The sequence below is a fragment of the Stigmatopora nigra genome, chromosome 7, assembly GCF_051989575.1.
Source record: "Stigmatopora nigra isolate UIUO_SnigA chromosome 7, RoL_Snig_1.1, whole genome shotgun sequence".
In the NCBI taxonomy this organism is placed as follows: Eukaryota; Metazoa; Chordata; class Actinopteri; order Syngnathiformes; family Syngnathidae; genus Stigmatopora; species Stigmatopora nigra.
The window spans coordinates 8,201,040-8,220,468 of record NC_135514.1 but is presented as its reverse complement, the minus strand read 5'-3'; the positions used below and the strand labels follow the sequence as shown (position 1 = coordinate 8,220,468).

Sequence of the window (19,429 nt, the reverse complement as noted above, 5' to 3'; positions counted from 1 at the left end):
TGAGAAATTATTATGGTAATAGTAAATAGTGAGAGGAGAAAAGTTTTAAGTTTTAAAAGTACTGTACTTTGAATGTGTTTATTAAATCCATCCCCAATAATCCAATAGTTTACCAAAACAAGTGTTTGTAATTCATAAAAAATATGCAAAGAAAATTACACTTATTTATTCTAGTGATTAGATCTAATTTAAGAACATTTCCCTTTGGGAACTTCATGATGATATATGATTACATCAATAAACAATTTGACTCAATCTGTGCAATTTTTTAAATATGATTTCCGGAAATGGTGAACTTTGGACTAAGACACTTCAAAATGATTTCTCAAAAATGCAAATCCTTTTGCAGTAATTCTAGCATCAATGGTTTTTACGTCTTTTAATAAGATGTCTGTGAAGAAATCACGTGACAAGTACATCCAACCTCCCACTGAGGGATTTAGCTTTCCCTCGTTTCTTAAAAGCTAATGCAACATTGAGACTCCTCCAGAAGGAGAGAAAGCTATTAACATGAAACACTGTTAATCCTGCCATATCCTAAAGGGCCACTGCAGACTATATTAAAAAAATATATACTGTATCTACTTCCCCTCCACTCCCAGTCAAAACTGAAGTGAGTCTAACAGATCAAAAAAATGATCCATTCTAAGAAAGTTTGGGATCACACAACACATTTTACACCACAAAAGCATGCAGGTGTGTGTCTGTGTGTGTTTGTGTCTGAGCAGCCCACGAGTTGTGATACTTTTGCATTCATTTTCTGAATCACTTTATCCTCACAAGGATTTCGGGGGTGCTCGAGCCAAGCTCTGACTTTGGGCATGTCGCAGCTTTTAATAATTTATATTTTAAAATTTCTACTACCGAAAAAAACGTCAACTCAATAATAAAAAAAAAACGCAAATTTGACTTGGGATTCAACTGTACATAAGAAGTCATTTGCAAAACACCAGAGTGAAAGGTCCCCATTTTATCTCCAACTGGATATTAAGTTGGCCTCTAATGTCTTCAATAGAGAATTGAGAATCTCCTTTGGGGGTACTGGCACCCTGTGGGGAAGAAACCGACCATCTGAGACTGAATGGATAAAAGCCTGGGGTTGTTTGTGGCTACTCTTCGCAAAAGCCTGATAAAAGCCACAGGTATAATGTGGCAGGCACTGTTTATGCAGCCATTCATTTCACAAAATATGCATGTGCAGACAAATCCCAACACTAAAAGAAAGAAACACTGATGCAGAAGAATACTAGTTTGTCCATTTTTGGGATTTCTTCAATTTGGAAACAGATTAGGATGCTTTATTGTGCATTTAAACTCTTACGATCTAACCACTACTAAATCATTTTCCTCAGCCCATCTTGTACCTTTTTGATTGGGATTTTTTTGTTTGTATCTGTACCCTGAAATGTAGGCTAATGCCCTGCAGGATTGACAGATTTAATGCCAATCCCTGGATTGCACCAAAACCAGCCTGAAGCAAGTGCAGTTGTAGGTATGTGTGTGTATGGGGGTGTGATCATGGTGATTCTGGTGAGGGGGGAAGGGGTTCCATACATTTTCAAATTCACATCTTGTCTTCTGGAGTCGACGAACATAGACTTAAAACAACTGCCCTGAGTAAAAGGAAAAAAACTAAAGGTCACTCCAGATTTTAGACTGTTTATAACACATGAACGAGTATACGAAATAATCCTGTCCTTACTGGCCTTAGTGTCAGTCACACTTATTGTTATTTTACTAAGGGCAGTCACAATTTCATATTGCCAAACAATGAGTGCACGAGTGGAAAAAGTGTATTACCCTGAATATAACATAAGAATCAGGCCCTGTTAACATCTTGATTTAATACAACGTCAGATAGTGACAGACAAAAAAAGGGGATTGCTTTAAAGATGTAAAAAATTAGACTGAGATCAACAGAAATTTGTAACATGGTCCACAACAAAATTGGAAAAAACAAATCATTTAGGTTCAAATATAATAATTTAAATATGTAATATATGCATACATGCATACATACAGTATGGCTACTTTATGGCTCTGAGAATCCCTATGTTATTTTGGCAGTGTGCCCACATCAGTAGACTTCTTCTAACTAATGAGCAGATGTGGCTACGGGCTATGATGAATTTTCACTACCCATAATTCTATTAAGCAAAAATGGCATGCATGCTCTGGTACTGGGTAATTAAATCAGGAAATTACAAAAATGAATTGTATAAAATTATGTTAAATATAATAAATTATTCAATCATATTAGTCACTAAGTAAGTAAAAAAAGAAGACATAAAAGAACATGACTATTTGGTAGTTACATAATACTGCAGAATCTATCCAAAACGGATAATTTCTAAAGTTTTGCAATGTTTGTCGAGGATGTACAATCTAATTGGAACGCTCCCATTTTAAGGATTTATCAGGATTTATGAGAATAAATGTAAAATTGTTATTATTTCTTTATTGTATTGATAATTACACCAAGGATGAACAATAAAATGTCTTTTTTTAAATGGATCCAATTAACCAACCATTTCCTCCTCAAGATTGCTACCAATACTGCTAACCAATTAAGTAATTTGCAATATCCCTTACCTCATGAGAGTCAAGGGCTTCTGGGGCCTATGCCCTTTATCACAAGTACAGTAGTAAAGCTCAAGTATAAAAAAGTTTTTACACTTTCAAACAAGTGGTTTACACAATTGATAACAAAAATGGAAAAGTTCAATGTCTGCCAAGAGAGTCTTTTTAGTGGCTATAATAATTACTTGCAACACCAGGGCAAACATCTGGCTAAATACACAATAGTATAATCAAAGCATATACAATTTGGACTCATTCCAAGAATTCTGTGTGTTGAGTGTGTGTGTGTGTCCCTTTTCAATTAAAAAGAATATTTTTTCCTGTCTCTCTCATGGTTGCTTCATGAATATTAAAATGATAATGAAATGAATTTCAATAAAACAGGGGGATTGGTGTATGTAAAAAAAACTGATGTACAGAACTGCGTTTGGTTCTAATTCATTACGCAAACATTTTCTTGATCGAAAAAATTACAACAGACATCCAAGTGGAGAAATTCCACATGCAAAAAAATGCAAGCCCAAATAGAATGGTTTAATTACACGCTGGTGAGCAACAGCTTCTGTAACACAATTTGCATTCATTGATTTGAAAGATGTCTGACACTAAATGAAATGATGAATTTTTGCGTTTCAAAACATTGATAACTACACCTCATTCTTAAGAAGTAAATTAGTGTTAAATAATTAACAGTACTTGTTAGCATCCAATAGATGTTACATTACCAGTTCATAAAACTAAATGAGTTATTGCCTAAAAAAGCAGATATGTACACTAGATGTGACTGACAATTTCCATATGTGGTATTGTCTTTACAACATCTGCTCTTGTCTTTATTGAATATTATGAAGTATACCTTAATTGTCATTGCACAAGTGCAACAAAATGTGTTTATGTATCCGTAACTGACTACGGGAATGTCCAAAACATCAACTGACCAAAGTGTCGGACACCTGCGTCACTATTTTAGACAAACCACAGAAAATTCCACAAGTGATTTTCTTTGCATGTGTAGCAGTTTCCAATGTGTTTTTTTCCAAAGTTTTTTATATAAATAAAGTTCATTGCAGACTTTAAATTTCCCCTGATGTGAATTAGTATGTAATTAACAAGGTGTCTGTTCAGGGTGTGCTATGCTGTTTGGCTAATAGAAGCTGGGATGGCCTCCAGCTCCAACGGTTATAATACAGAGTAAGATGAATATATAGTGGATTGATGAATGAACAACGTACACAAGCCATATCCCCATCTGCTCTTATTCTCTCACAGGCTTACTCTCTAAAACATTTGCACATTTGGCAGGGAAGATTGCTGTGCCCCAGTTCTCCACAAGTAATAAAATGTCTTTTCACTTGCTTCCTCTCTGAAGCACAGAGGAGGGGGTGTAATTCTTTTAAATTTGCACTAAAGTCTAAGCACCAAGGGTATCCATGAAATTATGGATATGATTCCGGAAATTGCAATTCAATTTGATATCTTATGAAAGCAGCATTGACAGGAATATTGTTTATGAATGTTTTCTTATTGTACAGCAACTTAATGTTTTGAAGCAGGGTTGAAAAGTCTTTCAAACAATGAAGAAAAGTGTAAATTTAACTAACTGTTAGGTTGCATGAGAACATTGATGGTTTATATTAGAAATTACAGTGAGTTTTTTCCGGGTACAAAATGATTATATTTTTTAGATATATGCTTTTAATTTATTCTAACCATGTGACTCTTCATAAAAGATTTTCACGAATGGTTAGTGGATTTAGAAGGTAGCTCACATTCTGAATGTGAAGATTAGTTTCAAAGCCTGTATCTAAGGAAAGTTGTGAAGAAATTTGGCAATTTGATCGAATAAGAGAATGTACAATAATTCCCATCCTTCTATTTCCACTTTAAAAATGACCCTTATGTATTAAAAACTATGCAACAGGGCAGCTGTATATATATGCTGCCCAATACAAATTTTGCTTCAAACAAGGATCTACTGTAATGAACTTGATTGTAGCTTATAACATTAAATTTAAAAAAATGTCTTTGAACAACCTGACTCATGATAAAAAGGCAATTGTGTGAGTTGTTGAAAATCCCTTATTAGTAGTGCCAGGATCTGCAGGCATTGTGGCGAGCGTGTGACTGAGCGCATGGTGGTGCAAAGTGGCCTGTCACCACACATATTTTTTCATACAGACATATGAAAAGACTTTTGTTATTGCACTGATCCTGTAGCAACTGTAATCCTAAAATGATGAAAGGCAAACTCATACTCTCTCCTTTCTTTGTGTTAACATACTTATAAACTCTCACTCGAAAAAAAATAATTTCGTGCAGGTAATATTCTTGCATCTGGCAAACTTGAAAAAAAACTACTTTCCGTATCTTAAAAGAAGATATAATTTATCTCAGAAAGAGATGAAGAAATATACTCAGAACTGCAACCAAGAACCCTTTCAAAGCAATTTTCTAAGATCCATGCAATAATGAACTTAATCACACTTTAACACAGTTTAGACATGTGGATTTTGCTGGCAGAGCTAAAAACAGTTTAACACAAAAATTGTAACAAACCCAGTGACTCAATGTTTGCTCTCACAAGCAAAATAACCATATCCTCTCTCAGTGTGGGTATGCTCCTGATGTAGGAAAATTAATCAAAATGCAAAACAGTTTCTAGCTTAATTTGACTATGTTTATGCAAATGTACGCCGCTTCCACTAATTCTCTGCTCACGTGTGTGTAATGTGCATTGGAATAGCCGTTTAGCAGTCCCGAGAAATGTCATGGCCAGGTGGGCTAATTGTAAAGTAAAATTTACAAGTAATTTAAAAGTTGAATATATAAAGTGTTGGTGGAACAACTAATTTGGAGGTCAGTACCTGATTGAGTTTCTGAAGTGGTCTTCCGCAGGATTTTTGACAGTGCAGCTATTGAGAAGCCATAAGTCTGCTTCTATTGGGTCATCTGTGGAAAAAAATGAGGTTTCCATTAACACTGTGAAATATTACATGCAAGAATGAACTGAGAACACATTAAGAAAAGTCTTGATTAACAGTGACATTTACTTCTATCAATTTAAAAAATAATTCAATGTACATTTGTTGAATACTAATGAGAAGGACATGTTTATTAATGCCATATCTTATTTTTCATAATTCAGCTAGTCCTGTTTGATAATTAGGTCTAAAAAAAAAAGAAGCCAAGGATTTTTATTCTCTTTAGTATTTGAGAATTTGTTACATGCAAATGATTTATCTTTGAAAAATCAGTCTCAAACCATTCTCAAGAAAACTAGTTATATTATGCTTAATTCTAATAAAACTTTTAAGTTACTTTGAAAAACTCAGTTTGCAAGTATGAACACATTTCAATAACTCTACAAAACACTGCGACTAGGAAATCTCTGGAAAGTTTGATTTGCATAGGACTCACGTAGGTAGGGAAGTGAAGCCAATGGCAAGGGAGTGATTTGCTCTGTTTTTGCATATCATGGCCATCAGGCAATTATGTGGAATGTTCCTACTGCAGATGTATGCAAAAAAACTGTTAACTTATCTGATACAGAAAAGCCCCAAGGGTTAAGACACGCATCGTAGAATTTGTAAGCATGCCTGAACCATAGAAAGTCTATTGGCTATGAATTATTGTGTTTAAGAAAAGGACCCGCTGTGGCGCATGCAGTAGGTTGGAATGTTATTGTGAATTTTAAGGAATTTTTAACAATAAATAAACTACATATGAATGGCAGTTCATTGATGAATGCTAGTTTTGTCTCGTGTATCCAAGGTCATGTATAACTCATTTCAATCACAGTTACTATGAAGACTGAAAAAGAGGTTGAAAGCAGCATATAGTTTGACAAAAAGCTTGTATTAAAAGCCAGGAAAATAAAGTGCCATGACACAGGGTGCAAAATGCACATGCAGTATTTTCCATTTGAAAGCAGGTGAAGAAAAAAATGTGTATGTGCATTCTGTGCTGAGGGTGAGTTATTGATTTACCCACAGGTGTGTGAAGCCCCCCCATGGAGATACTGAGATGAGGCTCAGCTGCCGGGTCAGAGAGCAGGGATGCACACCAACAACATCCAACAAAATGGGAATAAAATAATTTCCCCCATCTCAGAAAATACAGACATGCCAAAATTTAAAAACAAAGTGCATACATTTATTACAACATTGTGATTTGCTATAATTAATCGCACAGCTGCATTTCTCTTTACCTGTAAAATATCATTTTCTCCAAAAGTAATCACAAAATCTATTCAATCCTGGCTTTTTGTGGAAAAAAACAGGTTCGATGTGCATTCTAAAAGCCTGGTAAATTAGATGGTTTTGTCTGAAGTGGAAAAATGACACGACTTATGAGTACTACTGTGTTGTTCCCATGGGGATTACTTTATGCAACCATCTTGGATTTCCAGACAGTCCAAAGAAGTTGAGAAATGTTTGATCTTATATTTTTATATTAAAAAGACCTCTGGAGACGCTGAATTTGGAGCACATAAAACTTTGATATTCATATCTTTAATTGTCGCGCTCGATTATGGATCAACTGTTTATTATAGAATACTTTCTCTTGCCTACTTTACCGAGTTGTAGAAATATACACTATGGCTCACAAGCGGCATAGCGGCTATTCCAACCACAAATTGCTGATATTCCCTAATTCATTTATCACTTTTAAATGCCAGAGTTACTACTACATGAATGCATTTTTAGGTGCATATTTCTTAGAACAAGTGATGCAACATCGGCTTCTGCTCATGTGATAATTAGTCGTCTACACTGAATATTAATACTAACGATGAGGTTAATGTGCAGGTGTACTATTTGTATTAAATTTAATCATGTTGTTGGTTACGTAAAGGGACGGGTGGTGTAAGTGCTTAATCATCCTGTTTTGTCGCATCTAGTATATGTAAAGTAAGGGTGACTATGACTACATTGGAATCTTGTTATTACAATGTGTAATTTAATTTAGTTTAGCAGTGAGATATGACTCCACACTCACAATACATCAATTTACTCATCTGAGTTACATGGTCTTGTATTTATTTCTATTTTTAAACATTCAATATGCCTTCTAGAGCTTCTCGATGAAATTTTATTTCACAGATACAGGCAATGCTACCACTTTTGACTGCCCTGGACTTATTTGCCATATATTTTGATTTCCCTAAGCGTTCTGCTCCACAAACACTAATCTGTATTTTTTGGTCCATGTAACATTTCCATTTCAGCTGAACAGATTCTAAGCGCCCAAGAGTTTGTCTGGCCAATTTTTCAGTGCACAGCAGGGTTCAAATGATAGCGTTCACACTTGATCAAACAAACCACACTCTGAGATATAGCCTCAGAGTTCATTTTGTCGAAACAGACCATGTCAAATGTGAACACACCCATATATATTCATATGTTTTTCTACAATTTAGTGAAATATATAGGGTATTACTTTTGTAGAGAGATGTGGAGAAGAACATATACTTTTTTAACGGAAACTAACTGCATGGTTTTCTTGTTCCAAGAAGAGTTTGGCATCTTAGACGACACCAGCCAAATGGAAATACTGCTACCTTCAAAAGCAGCAGATTTGGGGAGCTAAACCTGACAAGGATGAGCAGAATTTACCGACCAAGAAAGTACAAATGTAACTGCAGCACAATAGATTGTCTATTTTAAGGTTTCAGTTTAGATAGATAATAAAATAAAGTAAAGGTTGGCATTGCCAAACCATTTGTGGGTGTGTGTGAGTATATGCATGGAAATGTGTGCACGAGAAACACAGAAGATGAAGACAGCGGCCACCCTGGGGCCCAATACAATGCTAGTTAGCTTCACACACACATACTGTATCATGACCCACTTTTCCACCCGATCCCAGTCACGTTGTCTCATGCATGCACACACAAACACATTTGTGTTGTCATTTCTGTCTTCTGCCATCCAGGCTTTCCACCCCATATCTCAATGCTGTTCTCCCAGCACCGCCTTATCTTTCCAACACAAACACACACAGACACACACACACACACACACACACACACAATACAGAGGACATGCTGACCTTGGGATAGAGGGTTATAGCAGCCAGCATGCTGGTGCAAAGGGTGGCTTTGGGGTGAATAGATACACTTGACTGAGCTAACAAGGCCTGTCTGGCCTTATCGGCTAACACGACTGCTGGATGCCAGCCTAGCTCAGAGGGCAGGTGGACTGGAAGGGAGGGTGGAGCAGTGACATTAGGGCTCTGCATCAAAACTCTGCAAATTAGAAAAACTAATATATATAGCTTTTGGATATACAAGATGCTAAGAGTACCCTTAAGATCATTTTTAAGCAGGAATATTGCAGCTCTACTAAAAAAAATGTTGCCAATGAATTGCATTACATGTTTAAGATTACCAGGCCTCACATAAACTATATTATTGTGCAAGATTCAACATAAAGTTGTTTTCAGTTTTATTTTTAAACAATATTAAAAAGAAAACAATGCAATAAGTAAAACAGATTCCATTTAAGGTGTTTACTATTTCAAGCTATACGGGCCATGTGTATGTTTGAGGATATTTGCCTCACTGACGTGGCAAATTTGAATGGGCCTTAGAGGATTTGCGAGTTTCACCTCCAATCAAGTCACACACAAATAGACAGAGATACACACAAAGGGCCTTGGGGGTTTGGCAGTTGGTCTATCTGTAGAGCAGGGTGAGCAACCACTCAGGCATGGATGATAATGCAATCAACTCTCATTAAAAGGACAGTGAATACATCTACCCATGATGCTCTTTCAGCTGTCAGTCACTTTTTCAAAACCACACACGCCATTTAGTTGTTGCGGCACTATCTATGCATTCACCAAGCTTAAGACTACATGAAGACGGGCTTGCACGAATTTCATGCAAATATTTTAAGTACAAAAGGAGAGAACACCAACGGAACTACAGTATATGATTACAACATTCTTTCATGATTCCTAACCAAATATGCATCATCTGATGCAATTACATAGCAACACTGTGACATTACTTTCCACCTACTCTTTATTACTGCAGGTTCAGCGTATGGGGACATAATTATCATTAGTGTGATTACATTGTCAATGATTAGAAGGATAATTATGCTTTACAAGAAAAAAAGGAGACAGAGAAGAAAGGCATCAAGTATTGTGACTAAAAAATATTGGCATATCAGTGATGGGCAAAAACACCCCGCTCCATCATGCAACAGTGAGCTCTTTAGAGAGTTTCTCAAAGAATGAGGTCATGGGACGGCACAAAAAGCAGCCAGTAAAAACAGAACCTAAAGCTATTTTGGCTCCAGAGGGAGAAGCACAAAATCTGATAACATGCCCCATGTTATGTCCCTTGTGGAAACCCCTGGTGGTGCTGAAGACTTGTAAAAATGAAAGAAAGGAGAGAGACATCTCCAACTTAGCCGCTTGAGGCCAACTAGACCAAAACTAAAATAGCTATTTTGAGCAGGTGTCAATAGTGGGTGCAAAGTCAAGACTGTTAAAAGCTGGCTAGCGACAAATCATTGTGGAAAGACATATCCCATGTTTAATCTTGTGTCACTTCTAAGAGACATGCATAGCTTGGTGTGCAGATGTCACTCTGCATCATTTTGCACTCGGAAGCTAGAGTGTACGCCTAGCTGAGCCCAGTTGGGGGGAAACCAGAGATCTCCTACCGAACAGTTTGACAGCTTCTTAAAAACAACTATTCATTTGGGATTGTCTCCATTTCTTAGTAACTCAGCTGTGAGTCCATTACTGCTGAAGACGATGAGCTGTAGCATCACTCAAGGGAGAAAAGTGGACTCGGGGGATTTGGGGGTATCCAAGAAACTTTTTAAAGAATAAATAAAAGTAATAATGCAACTCAGTCCTAAAAAATGAGGAGTAAATAAGGGCAATAATTGGTAAATGTTCTTCTTTGAGTCAGAGGGCCTAAAATAAAGGCCCAAATAGTTCCTATTACAAGGCACTTTTTTCACACACCTATGAATTAAGCACAGAGCCTGTCTGATTGCAGCGTCACATTCTTCTCCATTCTGAAAATGTCTCTCATTCATCCAAAGAATGTATGCTGCTTGTTTAAGTGTTGCATTCTTACATGAAATCAGCACAAACACCTAATTTCTTTTGTGGTATAAGAACTATGTTCAATACTTCCATGATATCCATTCTCTTAACATTGAAACAAATTTTGACCAACATCACAAACCGGGATTGAAATCATCCCCGGGGGAATCCTCAGTAAAACACTGCAATATGCAGAGGAATAAAATTAGGTGATTAAGCAGGGGTAATTCAGGAAAATAGGCGAACAATGCTTGCAGGAGTAAGAATGATGAATGCTAGGAGTCAAAACAAGCACAATTTGGCTGACAGTGGGTCTATCTAGGTCCAGCACAGAAGCCTCAGCTGATAGTAAAAGAATGAAAACGCTACAAAGCATGCAATAATTTTATTTACATTTGTCCACAATAAAGGGGACTTAGATAAGGAGAATAAAGTGATTTGTACACCACATTAGGACTTAATATTGGAAGGTTGCCAAGATAGTCATAATAAATGAGTTCATTGTAATTTTACATTCACATTAACGTTGATTTATTGAAGGGCGTAGAGGCAGATAGGAGAAATTGCTCCTAAAAAGATTTTTGCCTTAACACACCTCACCTTTCTTGGAGAGATTGATATAATACACCAGGTTCAAGCACTAATTAGGAACAATAACTAGTCTTCAGCCCAGACAGAAAGCCATTATGGTCATCAGTGCAAGCATAAAAAGATGTTCCACACTGTGAGGGAAATTATTAAGAGTCAAGGACAAGGAGGTCAGTGTGTCCAGGCGACAGGAGGGGTTTTCTGAAGGTCACTGATAAAGCCAATCTTTACTCGTGAATTCACTTATAAGTATCAGTTAAGTAGCATGAAGTTTTCTTCAAGACATCTGCTCATCATGTGTACAAATTCACATTTTGCCTCACTGAAGTGATTCTTTTTCTTCTGGCCTGCTCATTAGAAGCTCTTCTGTGTGGCTGACAAGGTTTGAATAAATAAAATGTCGACCAATAACCTTAAAGAGGCCGATATTACTTATTTTTCAGAGCTGTACTTTCAATGTGGTCTCACTCACATATCTTTTAAGGATGGTCCTATCCCTAACAGGTTTAAGGTTAATAACAGCCAATGAGGCAGTTAAATTGCTGGCGGGATAAGATTGTTCAATGACCTGCTTTTTATGAAAATACAGGTGTTTCCTCTAATAAGTATGTGGAGTTTCTGACTGACCACTTACTTCCAACGTTGTTGCCGACAAAAATCATCACCCCACCTGGTTCTCAATCAAATGTCTAAGAAAGTGCAAACAGGCGGGTCATGTCAAAACATAAGCTTGAGGAGGCTTGTTGTTTTTGTCCCTGAGGCGATGACAGTTCACTTTATGTGGGAAGTTTGCATACGAAGCTCTATGTGTTGGTGAAGTGTACGCAAAAATGAAAAGTCAGACAGTACATCAGTTTGCAGAGAACATAAAAGGGTCTGGCGGTGAGCCAGAAAAAGATGACTCTGTGTTTTCTTCCTTTTACTTCCAGACCTAACCTCTGTAAAACCAAACAAAGACAAAGGTAGAAGCCACCTGTATGTAAAACCTCACCTGTCCTGAATAGACTGCGGTAGGTGGAGCTCAAGCTTGTACCGGAATAAAAGTGCGTGTGACTGTTGGGAGGCACTGTTGTCTGCATTCATTTATCAGAATCCGGTAGCCAATTATTCATAGACTACAACACATTTTAGCAGGTCCCTTCAGATGATCATCCACTGAGGGGGCAGAAGATGAATGGTAGTGAACCTAGACCAGCCAATTTAGCTCTCAGCTCTGTTTTCTTTTTGTTCTGTATCCAAATGGGGTTGCTTTGTTTACATATGTCCAAGAAAATCGATCGTGTGAAAGCACGATAGCCGTAAACCTAAAAAGAGTTAGAACCACTGAAAAAGTAAAGCGTTCAGATCAATATTAGGGGGACAAAAACTGCAATATGCAGATATGCACGCAGTCAAATACATGCACACGTCTCCCTGGAATGAGAGTTCAATTGAAAGCAAATTTCCTGGAATTATTACATTAAGTAATAGCTCCTTTAAAATTTACTATGCCTTCATATGTTAAGTAGCCTAATTCGATTAATTGTGATAGGAACCCTTTATCCACCATCCACCATTTTTTCCTCATTTCAAAGTGGAATTGAGACAATTTAGGTCATCTGGCCCCATATTCCCACTACCAAGATGAGGGACATGCAAATCAGATGCAAATGCCACAAAAATGTGAAACTAGTCATGGGCCTGAGTAATAAATACTGAATTTAGCCTCTTGGCATTCCAAAAACAGCCAATTGGGTTCAAATGCAAATGCTATGCAAATAGCCCAGATGTAGAGCACTTTAATTTTTTTGCTAATGCACTGAGCACATGGAGCATCCTGGTGGCTACGACGCCAGAGGCCCAGAACATGGCCATATGATATTATGGTTTTGAAGCCAGGGCATCCTGGTGGCACCGGAGGAAGAGGCACATAACACTGCAATATGATATTGTGATTTTGAAGCCAGCTCATATTGCAATCTCCTGACTCATTTGCATTCTTCCTTTGACACAATTTACAATGAAATAATTTGTTGGGCTAGTCCAAAAGAAAATAGCCTATTTATTTAGCCATCCATGACAGACATTGATCAACAATTTGAGCCCAAGAAACATGGCCAAGTGCATGGCAACATTTCAAAACGTAAATTGCAGACAGAAGAATAAAAGGTTGCTACTGGAGACAAAGGTGGGTCAAAAAAGAAATAAAATATGACTACTTAGCAGTATTAAGTCAAATAAAGTTAATGCAAGTCCAAGGAGCTTATGTGAGAACAAGATAAGAATATAGAGACAAAAGAGATGGCAAGAGTTCTTGAGATATCCACCATTGCTAAGTTATATCTAATTCTTGTGAAACATTCAGCAATAAGAAGGAATGCTTAAAGCAGTGTGTTTCTGAAACAGTTCAGAGGAACTGAAGGGAAAAATCCAACTTGGCATATGCACTATAAAACCGAGTTGTGGTAAATCTGCATCCAGTCTGCTGATCTAGCTTGTTCACAAAGAAGACAGAGAACCATTTGGTGTGGTAAATTAATCTAACGGAAACACATTTTGCAGAACAGAAAAACATGTGATAAGCTTAGTGGACCACCTTGTTCAATTGGCAGTGTCTCCCCAAATTACATGCATCAATGGCACAGGCACATAGCTTCATCTGCACACACCTGCAGTGTTACCGTAATAGAAATAATCACTATAACGCATTAAATTAAAACTGTCTTGCCCTAACCATACCAATCTGAACATTGCTACATCTGGCAATGATACCAATGCAGTTGAAATGAACTTCCTAAAGCCTTAATTTACACCCTTAAACCCTGCATACAAGATCTTGCCCAAGTGTTTAGCGCATAGTGGTAAAGGAATGTGGATGTTGGGGGAAGAGTAGATGATTTTATAGAGAGGCTGCTCTTACTGAAAGTATGCCAACACGGACGCAATCAAATGAAGAGAAAGACTCAAGTTTACAGAGAAATATAAAGGGTATTTCTCTGTGCATCACCAAAGAACCTGGATATGTTATGGCCTTGTTCAGCTCAAGAGTAAAGATTTTTGAATTATAAGCATTCTGAATGCAGCATCTGTTTATTATTTAAAGTGCATTTTGCATCAAAATAATATAAAGGCCAAAGAGAAATGTGTTGTTGAAGAAAAAGAGGCAGAAGAGATCATGGTCATGGTAAGTGATGACAGTAGATTTCCCTTAAATACATACAATGTCACAAATGATATATTATAGTTTACCTCTAAAGAACACAAAATAGCTACAGAATAGGTTTATGAGTGAATACCACTGCTTGCGTGAGAGCATCCATGCATCTGAGCATGAATACATTAGTTAGATGGTACCGACATGAAGTGGAATCCCTGAAAAATTTCCTCCGAATTAATAAATCATTGCAAAATGAAACAATTTGAAGTGTTTTCCTTAATAAATAATACATGTATTGGTTAAGAGCATGTGTTCATGAGGAATCACATCAGGAAACAGTGTAAATAAGTAATTGTAAGTGTGTAAGTTTAAGTGTACTCGATGAAAAAGTATAAGATAATCTGACACCACAACAGATAACCAAATCAACACATCACCTTAACAAATTTCACTGAAAGCAGATGGCTTCAAAATTACCGGATGTTCTATGAAAGGCTTTTCAGATGCTAATTACATAACTTCACGCATCAGAATATCTTTAATGTTGTGTGGTCATGAACTAAAACAAGTGAAGAAGCTCGTGCTGAGTGAGACAATAAACCAAGAGAGGAATTCTGAAATCAATGCACCATAAAAATAAGGTTCAGGGTGTTTTTCATGTATTTTTAGAGATTTTAAAATTAGAGGGACTGATCTTACACTAATTCTTTTCCTCATCAAAGTGCATTCCACCTGAAGTTTGGCTCGCCACAGATGCGAGAACTCATTCTGTCATTCAAACAGCACAGCGGGGGTCTTGCTGTCATCTGTTCTACTCAGCTCATTTGCTGCTGCAAGCCACGCTTCAAGCCACCACTGATGAAAAGTTGATCGCTCCCAACCTCAAAGTGAGGATAGTGACAGCTGTAAAGCCACCTTGGTTATGTGGAAATACAAGAGAATTGTTGCCAACAAAGTTTATCTAAAAGCAAGACTTGTCTTTGAACTAAGCAAAAGCGTACAAGTAATATCAAATCTTTGACAATAGAAGGGGGACTGGAAGATCAATAGGCCACTTGTGACATAAAGGTGACAAGAAATTAAAGAGGAATCACTGTGTGCATGTGGTGGTCCGAAGGATAAGAAAAACTAAAGACAAGGTTTTCAGTAACTTAATTATATCCAGGAAGAAAAACATTCATAAAGCTCCAGGAATCTAGCTCATCCTAAGGTGCAATTTCAAGAGGCATGAACGTGGTCGGGTCCAAAATGTGTGAATCAACCCCAGGACAAAAACTCAAGACCTTGTCAAGATACTAGAAAAGGCTGCCAAGAAAGTGTCAATATATGTGAAACCAGTCCTGCATATACAACACGATATCTACTACATTACTGTTATACTGTTTTCTATAAAAATTGCATTGTGGCATATAGAGCCTGTACAGCAAAACACATTTGAGAATGTTTTTAGTTGTTTTTGTGATAATTTGCACCTAACTTTCACTACCTAACTTTGTACAGTTCAGCCTTGATAAGACTCCATTGTATTTTAAATACTAGCTCCATCTCGAGTGAGTTAATAATTGTTGACAATAATGAAAGCATACACATGCTCCAATGTAAATACAACAACAGCTAAAAAGTACTCAATTATTATGTACTACAGTCCGCCTTGCTGTTTATTAAATCGACTAATTATGAGCGTTTCAGAACTTGAACAGTTCACAGATAAAATAAGTATGCCAATTTTCTGGTTTGGCAAAGTCCTACTAATGCAGCCAATCATTTTTTTCTGCTTGGTGATCAAGGTTACTTTGTCCGATTGCAATTCAAATTAAACCTGCTGCTCAAATCATTCACAGCTTTTAAATCCACTTTATCTAATATCTGTGCTCTCACATGGAAATCTAGCAGATAGCCAATTCATTTATATGTATGAAGGTAAGATTATACAAGAACACGTGTGGAATTAATTTATAACAAAACCAATGACATACCCATACACACTGCGAAATATTTGAATTTTTTAACCTTCCTAACTGCAATCATAGTCCATTTTCTACAGGTCATTTGTACATAATATGAACCAGTAAACCCAAACAGTGTTCAATCACATGTAGCATGGGCTTCACTTCATTACGTGGTCTTAAATGAATATACACTATGATTTCCATTTCAGCAGGTGGTCACCAAGTAAGTAATGGCACTGAAGTCTCAAAATTGTGATCTATGGCAAAAAGTAGGCTCATCTTGCAAAACAATGTAGGTGATGTAAAGGAGCTTGAAGGAAGTCTTGGGAAAGCATATGCTGCATGTCTTTGAAGACCTCATTCAGGATTTCCTTTACTTTGCGCACATCACATTGATGCCTAATATATTTGAAGTATTCATTTGTTCTTTATGAATTAATTATATATTTGGGTTTTGCTGAGGCAAAATGACAGGAAGGAAAAAATGACAATTATTTGAAAGAGAGACCTAAAAGATCATCTTATCATGGAAAAGGAAAGGTAATTCATCCAAAAGACAAAATGACAACCCAACCCATGTATCTTTAGTTCTTTGCAAGCAAATGGTGTACTTTTACAAAATGTGTCCTCAAAACAAGAAAGCAGACAGCTTCGATAAAAACACATAATATAAAAATAAAATGGAGTATTCCTAGTCTCTGTTGATCCAACGACGGCTACTGGTATTCTTGTGTTTAAATCACATAGATGGTATTCCTAATATATGCCTTCAGGGTATTCCAAATCCCTGCAGAATCGAGGCCGTTTTCCAGCGATAACAAGGGTTGACTGACTGGTTGGCTTCTTTGGGGAATAGGGAATAGACCCCCAAGCCCCCAAAACCCAAGTGGGGTTTCCAGTGTTTTGAATCATTTCGCTCTATGTTCCATATTAGGATGGCATAGACATAAAACACGTTGATATAAAACGTATTCAAAGTGGTCTCTCGTTTTTTCCTTTGATTTATCCTGGATCAACATTATTTTGTGCAATAAGCCTTTAAAATTATTATTGTGCTTAGTTCCTTATTGTTCTCTGTTTAACCAGTTTTGAATTGAAGCGCTATTGGATTTTGAGTTCCGTTCATGATAGCACAACTATTCAAAGCTTCGCACCAAAGTACAGAACAGTTTTTCACCATCACTTGCTTGAATGACATCCGTAGTCTAAAGACTCGAATCACACTTTTGTTTTCACAGTTGTCCTTTTTCAGGGACTTGCAAACATTTTCAAATACTGCCAACTTCAAATATCAACATTTTCTGGCACCACCATGCTGTTGTCATGTAAACAAATAACTTGCTACATCTTTCAATCGTTTTCTTCAGGTTTGTGATATGTTCAAAATTCCTTTCGTCGGAGTAATCAATAGATAAGATTGGGAGATGATCCCTTATTCCTTGGTGCAATCCCACTCCCCTCTTTTCTCTATCCCAGTTTCCCTCAAGGGAATTTTAAAAGCTGGCCAGTCTGGGTTACCAAATCCCATTGCTTCTAAAAGGTTCTTGGGTGCTTCATACATGAGGGTCACCTTGTAGGATCACCCAGACACGCACATGCATGCATGCACACACATAGCTTGGGATCACTGCAATTTCCTGGCCTCTAAATGGTTACACTTGACTGCCTGGACCCATGGTCTATTTGTAGACTTAAGGAGAATTCTAGGCCATGGAAAATGTTTGCATACTTGTCTGGGAGACATAGCACGCAGAAAATGTAAGTAAAGGAATCCACATTTTAATTTCCACCGAGCATAATTAATGTGCACATTCGAGGTTTATTTGACAATACAAATATGTCTTAGTTAGCTTAAACTAAGCCTATACTGTGTGTTTGTGACAATTCTAATATTTAAAATGGATAAATCCTGTCAACAAATGAATTTGCATATTCATATTTACATATTAACTGCCACCCTAGCTGTTATATTTGTGCTCTACACGTTTAAGCTTACAGTATAAATAGAAGAATATGCAGGTGTTTATTTATTTATTTATTATTTAACTGTATGTGTTTTGCCATACAAGTCATTGAAGCCAGTTTACATTACATTATTGCACTCTGTCGCAGGTTCCTTTGTCTATTATTATTATCTCTACCTTTAAAGCACAACATAAGATACTGCAGCATGTCTTCCGTCACCCATGCATCGCACCAGTGTCTCTTTCTGCACGACTGACTCCTGCTCTCAATTTTGCCAACGCCTCTTTATGCCCATTACCCTGCGGATATATCATCTCCTGTTTTTCTCACATTGCTTTCCCTTGCATTATTTCCCCTCTCCGAATGGACGTAATAGATTGTCGGCCACGTACAAGAGGGAGTTAGCGGAAAGACAGAATTTATCTTTGTGTACAAAGCAACCCATCGTATCTTTTAGAATGCCGGCCGTCATGGAGCACCCACGCCTCACCTCACATATTTGCTTCATATAGGACCGAATTTTCACAACCTTCACTACCAAGTATCTCTGTCCGACAGCTATGTGTGCACATTTGTAAATGTGAGAGGTGGAGTCAGAGGGAACATTTTAAGGGTTCACTCACTATGACACGGCGGTGCGTAATGTTGCATAGCATACAGTCAGCCAATCGGAAAAGTCCTCATCCTCCGATTTATGAATGAGGCGCCGCGTATGCGATGTCTACACGCACACACTTAAAGCGAGAATACTATGCAATGATGTAATACAATCACTCAGAGCAGCCGAAGCAGATAAAAAGCAAGTGCAATCTCGAAAAATGTAGGATTTCACAGTATAAAGTTTGAAATGCAAGTTTAACGTGCTGTACAAATCTATAAAAAGCAACCCTACTGAGTGCCATAAAATAGAATGACTTAATCCTTAAATATTTTTCTCAAGAAGCAATACTATTCTAGATATCCTATAGATATTATTTGCAACAAAATAAATTATGAAAATGTTTTTTAAAATGGAAAATTTTCCTTTGCTTTAATATCTGTAGATCTGTTCAAGTGCAATTTGGCAAAACATCTCACACCCCTTCTGTGAATCCATATCTTCCAGCTGCCTGTGTCCAAACAAGGAACTCAGAGCGACCCA

General features: G+C 37.1%; 1 protein-coding gene across 2 annotated transcripts in view; it reads right to left on the bottom strand.

Moving 5' to 3' along the window:
* cdkal1 (CDK5 regulatory subunit associated protein 1-like 1) overlaps positions 1-19,429 on the bottom strand; it is a 100,172-nt gene that overhangs the window by 77,220 nt on the left and 3,523 nt on the right. For both annotated transcript variants that reach the window (XM_077720930.1, XM_077720931.1), the window contains exon 4: positions 5,445-5,529. In XM_077720930.1, coding sequence (XP_077577056.1) covers positions 5,445-5,529 — 85 coding nt within the window. The remainder of the gene's footprint in view (positions 1-5,444; positions 5,530-19,429) is intronic.